This window comes from Danio aesculapii, chromosome 10 (assembly GCF_903798145.1).
Source record: "Danio aesculapii chromosome 10, fDanAes4.1, whole genome shotgun sequence".
Taxonomy (NCBI): Eukaryota; Metazoa; Chordata; class Actinopteri; order Cypriniformes; family Danionidae; genus Danio; species Danio aesculapii.
The window spans coordinates 36,382,410-36,392,604 of NC_079444.1; the positions used below are offsets into that span (position 1 = coordinate 36,382,410).

Below are 10,195 nucleotides of genomic sequence, written 5' to 3' on the forward strand. Positions count from 1 at the left end.
TAATAGAATGTAATATATATTTTACTTACATGTGTGGACTTTAGATAATTTTACAGCATTATAAGTAAATAAATACAAATACACATAATATAAAATAGTACAATAATATTTAGAATGAATGTGTCATTTACTGCAATCTTCTTGTAAAATGTGTTTATCTTTGGAATGTTCCCAAGGTTTACAGTATGAAAAGCTGGAAACACTTCATTTATAATCATATATATATATATCAGTCTGTCATCTATAAATGAAAAAAATAAAACATATATTCAAATGTATAAATTTATAATTAAAAAAACAACTTAATAAAAATAACAATATTCTGTTATTTGCATAACATCATTCACATATTTAATTTATATAATTAAATGCATTGTTTTTACTTGTTATGTACATTTTATATGGAGAGAAGACAACAACCCTATATTGGTGACAGCTAGTAAACAAGTGCACTCTTTCTCCCGCCACACAGAGTTAAATTTAGAGTCATGCGTGATGAACGGAATAGATGGGACAGGCTTTAGCGGGCACACACGCCTATAAATTCGCAGTCTGACAGGCCGGTTCCTCTAAAATCAGGTGGAAAACACACCCCTGCATGGATATTATCATCTTGCTTTCTGTCGTTACAGTTTGGACTAATAATTTCATATTACCGCAAGGTGGGTGAAAGAAGTGTTGTTTTATATTTATTGCATGTATGTATATGTATATAATATATAATATGTATTTGATATATTGTGTGCTAATTTAATATCTGGGTGGTTTCTAGTTTATCTGATATGATCAAGCCACAGATGATTTGCATGTTTTCTGGTCTTCTGTAGTGTTGTGCTGCTGTTATGCTGCTTTGGGACATTAAGGATCAGTATTTTATGGCCAAAAGTGTTGAAACATCTAAAACAGAAAACATCCTTCTAGAAAAAACTTGAGGTAAACCGACGTGGAGGTAAACACAAATCTTTATGTCTATGCTATTGTTTTTACTTCTTGAATTTAAATCAGGATGATTCATTTGAGATGAATCTAAATAGTGTTTGGTTTGCTTCTTGTTGTCCCTCAGGTGGGGAAACACAAGTTGAAAGTAAAAGTATTATTCCCTTGCTGCGGTTTTCTGTCAGAAGTGAAAAATGGTTGGAATTAAACCTACCGATCTGCCTCCAACCGCTGCTGTCAAGTTTTTCGGAGCCGGTACAGCAGCATGTTTTGCTGATCTGGTGACTTTCCCCCTGGACACAGCAAAAGTCAGACTTCAGGTGAGGGAATAAAATCATACAATTTAAATTAAAATAGAAAATAATATGAAATAAAATAAATTCAAACAAAATAAAGTGAAATAAAAACAAACAAAACAAAAATAATATAACATTAAACAAGAATATTTGTAAATTATTATTAATTATAATTATTATTATTAATTATATTATTTATATAATAAGAATCAGTTGTAGATATTTAGAATATTTACCCAGTTACCTTTTGAAGTGCGTCTGCAGTGATTTTATGTGTCTAAACCTATAAAATAACAATGTAAAATGTTTAAATAGTCAATATGACATTGCTTTTGTCTTATAAAATCTAAGAATAACTAAAACTGTAATAAAAATGTAACATAGTTAACTGAAACAACGTAAAGCTACAATAATATTTCTTAAAAACATCATAATTTTAAAACTAAAATAAAAACAGCTATTACAAAATATATAATAATAATATAAGCAATATATATAAGCATCACATAGAATATTTTTGTACCAATAAGACTTCTTAATAATGAGTTTGCATTGCCTTAATGTGACTGAAACAATCCCATAACACCAACAAACATCATATTTTATGGTTTTGATCTTATTTCAGATTCAGGGAGAGTCTGGAGCAGCACCAGGGTCAGCGGTGGTGAAATATCGTGGGGTTTTTGGCACCATCACCACTATGGTTCGCACGGAGGGTGCCAGGAGCCTCTACAACGGCCTGGTGGCCGGACTGCAGCGTCAAATGAGCTTTGCTTCTGTGCGAATCGGCCTTTACGACTCAATGAAGCAATTCTACACCCGAGGATCTGAGAGTGAGTAAATCGCACCATTTTTATGAATGTGCACAGAAATGATAATGGTGACACTGATGTTTTTGGCTGTTCTCAGATGCGAGTATTGTGACGCGTCTGCTGGCTGGATGCACCACAGGGGCCATGGCGGTTGCATTCGCTCAGCCCACAGATGTCGTAAAAGTGCGTTTTCAGGCTCAAGTGCGTCACACTGACGGAGGAAAGAGATATAATGGCACAATGGATGCATATCGAACTATTGCTCGTGATGAGGGTGTTCGAGGGCTCTGGAAGGGTGAGCAAATGTGCCTACTGTAGACTTAAAGAGATAGTTCACCCAAAACTGGTTTATTTACTCATCCTTTACTTAAATCCGCTTTTGTTTTTGCTGTTAAACACAAAAGAAGATATTTTGAAGAATGTTGGAAATGTGACCACTGACTTCCATAGTATTTGACTATGGAAGTCAATGGTTACCGGTTTCTAACATTCTTCAAAATATCTTCTTTTGTGTTCAACAGAAAGAATCTCATAAAGGTTTTGTACCACTTTAGGGTGTGAATAAATACATTTTCTTGAGATAAATCTTCTAAGTTCTAAAGTCCTACTGATATTTCGTCCCTCCAAAAAAAAAAATCATATTTTACTGATGTGTTTTTTTATTCCAAACCTGTATGAAGATATTTTGTTTTGTTTTTATTTTTTTTTATTAGCGGTCACGTATACTTAGTGCACAAATACACAGAGTTTTGAACATAATTTAGTAGCACCGTTGCCTTTTACAGTAAAAGTTCACATTTTATTTTGATGGTCCGTTTGTTGAATTAAGTTACATTGCATCTACATGCCAACTAATTCTCAGTAGATTATAAGTCGGGGTTAGGGTTAGGGTCAGTGTAAGTTGACATGTACTTGCAAAGTTACTGATAGTCTGTTGAATGTCTGTTGAAGGAGCAGTATCAACAGATATTAAGCAGACAGTCTACTAATACTCAAATGGACCATCAAAAAAATGTTACCAAGTAAAAACATTAAACCCATGAACTCTAAAAACCAGTTTCAAATGGGATCAAATAATAAAAACAAGGTGACTCTCTCAATCTCTTTAAGGAAAGGGAAGGGGGGAAAAAGGTGAGGCATTTATAAACTTCTTCCTCATATCTCACCTAGTTCTTTTGTTAAAGGTTTCTTTTGCTTATTTGCTTCATTATGTTAGTCCACACATGCCGTATAATTCAATGTGGTACAAACTATTCAAATTAATTTCGGTAAATTAAATTAAGCTGAAATAAAAAACTTTTACAATTAAACTTTAAATAAAAAGAGAAATGTGCTTTGGCAGACACTGAACTTTTAAAATAATGCTACAAAAACTAAAATGAATTAAAGCTAATGGTTAATAACTAACAACATTTAAACGGCATAATAATTACCATAACTAGCTGAATAGTAATGATCATTTTAACAAACTAAAACCACAAAACTAAGTTTATTTCTAAACTACTTTCGAGAGGATCACGTGCTTATGATTAGCTATCATATGATTTACCAATCAGATTAATCCAATTGCACATAAATAACCAGAAGTTCTTTCTTTAGTCATCTTTAATCCACTATCCACCCCTTTACTCCCCCTCTTTCCTAGATTAATCCAGGACAGGGTGGTACGGCATCTCATTGGTTAGCACTGTCGCCTCACAGCAAGAAGATTGCTAGTTTGAGTCCTGGCTGGGCCAGTTGCCGTTTCTGTGTGGAGTTTACATGTTCTCTCTGTGCTCGCTTGGTTTCCCCCGGGGACTCCGGTTTCCCCCACAGTCCAAAGACATGCGCTATAGGTGAATTGAATAAACCAAATTTGCACAGTATATAAGTGTTTTAGTACTGGATATTCACTGCATAACCATATGCTGGTATAGTTGGCAGTTCATTCCGCTGTGGCAACTCCTAATAATTAAGGAATTGGCCAAGCGAATGAATTCGGGGGAGTTTTCGAGACCTAACCGAGTTCAGACTCCCCTCTCTCCTGATGAATTTGGAGGGAGCCCCAGGCTCAAGCATCTTCTGAGCTCAGGGCTCTCTTAATATCAATCATCAGCTAAGTGTGAACTCTTGAAAATATTTTTGTTCAAGCACTTAAAATAAAAAAAATTATACTTTATGTCAGTAAATAAATATATAATCTTTATACATATTAAAAAAATTATTTAGTTGAAGCTGAAATAAAAACTAAACTATAATTATTAATAAAATCTACACCGACATATCAACCAAAAAATAAAGGTTTGTTATAAAACAAGGGCAAACAAATGATGACAAAACACTGTACTTTCCCTTTGAATCCAACTTCACATACCATCCTTAGTGTTCTGGCTGAGATAAACATGTGTGTGTGTTTCTCTATTTTAGGCTGCATGCCAAACATCACAAGGAATGCGATCGTGAACTGCGCAGAGCTTGTCACCTACGACATCATCAAGGATCTCATATTAAAATACGACCTCATGACAGGTACGCATCATAGGAAGTCTTTCCATAATAGATATGTTTATGATCTTGTTGTCTAACACGTTTGTCCTCTTTAGATAACCTACCCTGTCACTTCACGGCTGCGTTCAGCGCTGGTTTCTGCACCACGATTGTGGCGTCTCCAGTAGACGTGGTGAAAACGCGCTTCATGAACTCGTCGGCAGGCCAGTACGGCAGTGCACTGAACTGTGCCCTCATGATGCTGACCAAAGAGGGACCAGCCGCTTTCTATAAGGGGTGAGAAAAACGTAATGTAATCTATTATTGAGAGAGAAATGCAAACATACACTATAAATAAACTAATGCTGGGTTCCACACAATCAATTTGTGTTGGGAAAACATGAAGAAATTAAGTTAACTTATTAGTTTTTACAAATTTAAGTGGATTGAACATAAAACAATTACATTATTCTCCCAAAAAACTCATGAATTGTGTTGTTTCAGCTCATTTTAAATAAGTTGTTTCAACAAACAGCAAACATAATTTCTTGAGTGAAGATAAGTTGAGGTTTAGACAAATAAATACATATGTACTGAAAAAAAACTTAGGTTAAGCGGTTAAAGGGATAGAGCACAATTTTGTTTAGTGTTTTTTTATATATATTTTCTGTTTTAAATTTAAATCAAATATTTTTTTATTTCATTCATTCAATCATTTTCTTTTCGGCTTAGTCAATTTGTTGTTTAATAATTTTTAAGTGTGACGTCAAAAAGTGGGGTGACAGTGAAGGAGTTATATTCAACAACTCACATTTAAATTAAAGCAAGAAATATCAAAATAATCATTAATAAAAACAATATAGTGCACTATCCCTTTAAATGTAACTTTCACAGGTCTGAACGAAGTGAACGTGTCATGGCGATAAACTATGCACACATTTTCAGTAGTAACATGAATATATAAAAACATATAGCTATAAAACCATTTTACTTTAAATAAATGCATAAAAATAAACATTAATAATAACAAAATCTCACTGATAATATCAAACTGTCACTTGCAATCCTAAGTGAATGTGTTTTGATGGTGATAAACAATGCAAACATATTTTCAAGAGTACCATAAAAAACATATAACTATAAAACTACATTGTAAATATGAGAAATGTAATATAAATAAATACATAAAATAAAAATTAACAATAACAAAATCTCATTGATAATTACAAACTGTCACTTGCCATCCTAAGTGAATGTTTTGGTGTAGATAAGCATGGGTGTGATTCTCTATTTTAACCCCACTGCTAAAAATGCTTTATTATTTACAGAGAAACATATATTCAATACTGTTTCTATCTGCCCAATAGCTTCATGCCCTCCTTCCTGCGCTTGGGATCCTGGAATATAGTGATGTTTGTTTCCTACGAGCAAATCAAGAGGTGTGTGACTCGAATGCAGCACTCGTGGGAATCGCCTTTCTGAACACACAACATCAATATCTTCTAACTGTGACAGAACAGAGAGAGCAAATATAACTCAAACGCTCTGTTGTGAGAATGGAGGAATCCCCATCTGAAGTCTTATCACTGAAAAAAGGCTAAAAAGGTCAAGCTCATGAAATATGAAAGATGATTTGGCAAAGAGCCAGATGAAGCAAAATGAGCATATTGTCTGTCTTTGGGACTTGGAAAATGCACACTCTTAAAGAAACAGTACAGGAAAAACCAAAGAAGTGTTTTTTACATGGGTTTTCTGCAAATATTAGATTTTATAGTCATTAATCATATTTTGACTAAATTATCAATGCCAGTAAATAATCTTTATTTTTAAGTGTGTACATGTTTTTATATTTACATATGTTCAATGTTTTCTTAAATGCTGTTAAATTGTCATGAAAACGGGTCCATAACTCTGATAAATAAATGTATATTTCTACTACGAACTGTAAATTGTACATTATTGAAAATATTTTTTTTCTATTTTTGTTAATACAACTGTTTTTTTTTTGCATCCGGTACATTTAGATCACATGCATTTGATTCACTATATGGAGGATGACACCTGCAAAAAAACTAAAAATGAATACGCAAAAAAATAAATAAATATGCAAAAAATAAAATAAATAAACAACAAGAAAATAAACCCATAATTTCCTTCATAAATAACAATAAAAAAAAACAATAGATAAATGAATATGCAAATAAATAAATATAAAGATATATTAAAAGTTCTCATTTCTGCATAAATAAATATATAAATGATTAAAAGTACAGGCAAAAAACTCCAGTTACGGGGCTATGAAAGTGCATGATTTTCTTATTATTAGTGTTTATGTGTGTGTATATATATATTTAATAATTTTCAAGTGTGACGTCATATAGTGGGGTGACAGTGAAGGTGTTAAATTCAACAACTCACGTTTAAATAAAAGCAAGAAATATCAAAATAATCATTAATAAAAACAAATAGTGCACTATACCTTTAAATGTAACTTTCACAGGTCTGAACTACTGTAAGTGAACGATGGCAATATACAATGCACATATATTTTTAGTTCTAACATGAATAAAAGGTATAATAATAATAATAATAATAATAATAATAATAATAATAATAATAATAATAATAATAATAATAATATAAACTACCCGAATGATGGGGGATTAAGAAAATGCTAAACTGAAAGTTGATTCCCCCCCCCCCCCCCCCCTTCAAACGTTTATTCCTTTTTTAATGTAGTTCCTTATTTACTTGCTAAGGGAAGTTGTCTGTCAATTTAAATTTTTTTGACTGGCTTCTGATGATTGACAGGCACCCTCTCATTAGCATGTTGAACTGCTGAAAAGCACTCTCAAAAAGTAATTTACTTATTTATTTATTTATTTGCATATTTATTTATTTATTTATTTATTGTTTTTACAAGTTTTGTCCTTAATATAGAATAAAGGATTATCATAGATCAAATCAAAAATATAACTATTAGTTGAAAAATGTTGGCTTGGCAATTAACTGAAACAATTACTACAACTGAAAAGACAAATTCTAATATAAAAAATGGTTAACGTGATCAACATTTTTAGTGCACATTAGAATGTGTGCTGTTTAATTTTGTTTTCCTGAGCAAAAAGTAATGACCAATCATTACCAAAGGCAAGCTGCTAAATATAGTGTAACAATATGTAGTATGTAATAAAAAAAATGTAATTACAAAACTACAATTTCATTGCCAACTTAAATCGTTTGTCACTGTCTTTCAAACCATATTCAATTTGTTTTACCCATTTGTCAGCAAGATACAAGATTTTAATTAAAACAAGATTTTAAAACAAGATTTTAATTACTTAAAATTCAGTAAAAAGTAAAATCATGATATTTAAGATATACATTTATTTAAGATGTATACACAGCTAGTCCAAATATCTAAAAATTCTTAAATCCAGAAGCATTTAAAGCAATTAAAACTATGTTTCATAAATAATAAGTCAAAATTAAGTGTTTTTACCTTTAAAAAAGTAAAATAATCTGCCAATGGAAAAAGTAAAATAATTTTGTTTTTGGCTTGAAATAATTTACTTACCCCATTGGCAGATTACTTTACTTGTTTTACCACATTTTTGCATTGTATCTGTTATACTGAATTACAATGATTATTTTACACTTTAAAAAAAGTGTGAAATAATCAAAAATAAATGTATTCTCTTTAACACAAAACATGATATTCTGATAAAGTTGGGGGGAAAATAACCATAGTAGGGACAAAAAAACTACTGAAGTCAATGGCTGTTTTTTTCTCCAACAATCTTCAGTAAGAGAAGAAAGAAACTATTTAAAGTAAATACTTTCATTATCGGGTGAACTATCCATTAAATATTTTATTTTAAAAAACATTAGCTAAAAGACTAAAGCATACACTTTACTTTAATGTGCTTTCTATACAAAATTACTCTTATAAATGCAAACACCAAAGTACGAACGTCTCGTCTTTGACCACATCATTACATGCATTTGACTCCCCTACACCAAAGAGTCATTTAATCAGGTTCAATCAATGATCAAATCAACAGAGAGCCCAGCACACCAGGAGAAAAACTTACGCAAATGTCTTTCTCGTGACAAAGGGTCAGAAAAGTGGCTTTAAACTGCTTTCACAGCTCTCATGCTGACCTATAAAAGACATGCAAACAAAATGTTCATTAGAAAAGAGCTGCAAGCTTCACTTGAGGAAAATTAACAATACAAAGACTAATGCAAATCTGTGAAGTGCGAATGGAAAACATACATTCAGGAAGAGTAACAGAAGAGTTGCCTATATACTGTGCACATCTGACCCTTAAATTGACCTCAGTCACAATAATAAGCAGCATTGTGCAGCTTATGAAGCACGTGCTACTGGTTGTTTTTAAACGTATGTCTCATGCAGCTTTGCCTTGCGGCTGTACGTTATCAGTTCTGTCTCAACATACCTCCGTGAAACACAAATAGCAGCCTGGTCTTCAATAATAGTGATAAGAAGTTTAACCCTTGTGCATCCTTCGTCTTTCTTTTTCTTTTTTAATGTTCTTAGTTGGTTTGTGATAATTTTGGCTGTGTTAATGCTAACAGCATACATTTGTGTTATAAAGTGTGCTTTTTATTGAGCTTTTACAATGTTCATCCTCATTTTACCATTATAAATATGCTTTATCTTCCCAAAAAATAGAAATCTGTCAGTTAAGGTGTAAAAAATAGCAACATTTGTTTTGACACTTATCTTTTTTGTCTGTTATAAACCTATGTGTAAATTTTTTAAATGAATGCACAAGGATTAAGGTGTGTAGTTGAGGTGATTTTGGTTTTTGTAACTTAGAACATACCTTGAGTGTAAAAGGATGCATCATTCAATCAATTTGTTTTAAGTGTTTGTATCTTTGAAAAAAGCATTCAGCTGACCAGACAGCTTTAACAACATCTAATGCAAATCCATGAGAAAACGCTAACTCAGAGAATGTGTCTCTAAAAGACAGAGAACTGAGAGTCCTGTTTTATGAATAACATATGTTCAGCATCACATAATGAATCAGAATGACTCAGCGTTTTAGCCAAATAGAGGAGACTGGGGCTATAGTTGTCAGCTTTTTTACTTTTAGATTAACATTTCGAAAAACACGTTTTTGAGTTAGTTTATGTGATAACATAACTTGAAATTCAGCCTTTTGTCAAATAAGAAAAAATAGTAATAAAATGTCCAAAAATTAACCATGGTTTTATTATACACTCAAAAAAAACCCGACTTTTGCTGCTTTTTCAAACTACTTATTAAAAATTCGTTGAAAAAACTAAATACGTTTGAATTTTTTGTGACAACGAAATTGTTTATGTTCAATCCAAGTTAACTTATTAGTTTTTTTTGTTTGGAGAACAAATAGTAAATTGTGTGGAACCCAGCATGTTTTTCAGTGTAGAAAAATGTAACCATGTTTTTCCTGATTATTTGTGACCCTGGATCACTCTAGTCTTTTGTTGCATGGTTATGTTTTTGCAAATAGCCAAAAATGCATTGTATTGGTCAAAATGATAGATTTTTATGCCAATAATCATTAGAATATTACGTAAATTAGAATATTACTCTCGCATTCAATCTGCCCAGTTGGTGGAATGAACTCCCTAACTACATCAGAACGGCAGAGTCACTTGCTGTCTTCAAGA

The 10,195-nt window shown here is 32.0% G+C and overlaps 1 protein-coding gene across 1 annotated transcript; it reads left to right on the forward strand.

Annotated features, from left to right (window-relative positions):
• The first annotated feature begins 553 nt into the window (after positions 1 to 553).
• ucp3 (uncoupling protein 3) lies at positions 554 to 6,452 on the forward strand. Its single transcript, XM_056467164.1, has 8 exons — positions 554 to 662; positions 828 to 949; positions 1,064 to 1,256; positions 1,858 to 2,065; positions 2,142 to 2,339; positions 4,451 to 4,552; positions 4,627 to 4,807; positions 5,878 to 6,452. The coding sequence occupies exons 3-8, from the start codon at positions 1,131 to 1,133 to the stop codon at positions 5,990 to 5,992; spliced, it is 930 nt and encodes a 309-aa protein (XP_056323139.1). The 5' UTR covers positions 554 to 662; positions 828 to 949; positions 1,064 to 1,130; the 3' UTR covers positions 5,993 to 6,452.
• The last annotated feature ends 3,743 nt before the right edge of the window (positions 6,453 to 10,195 follow it).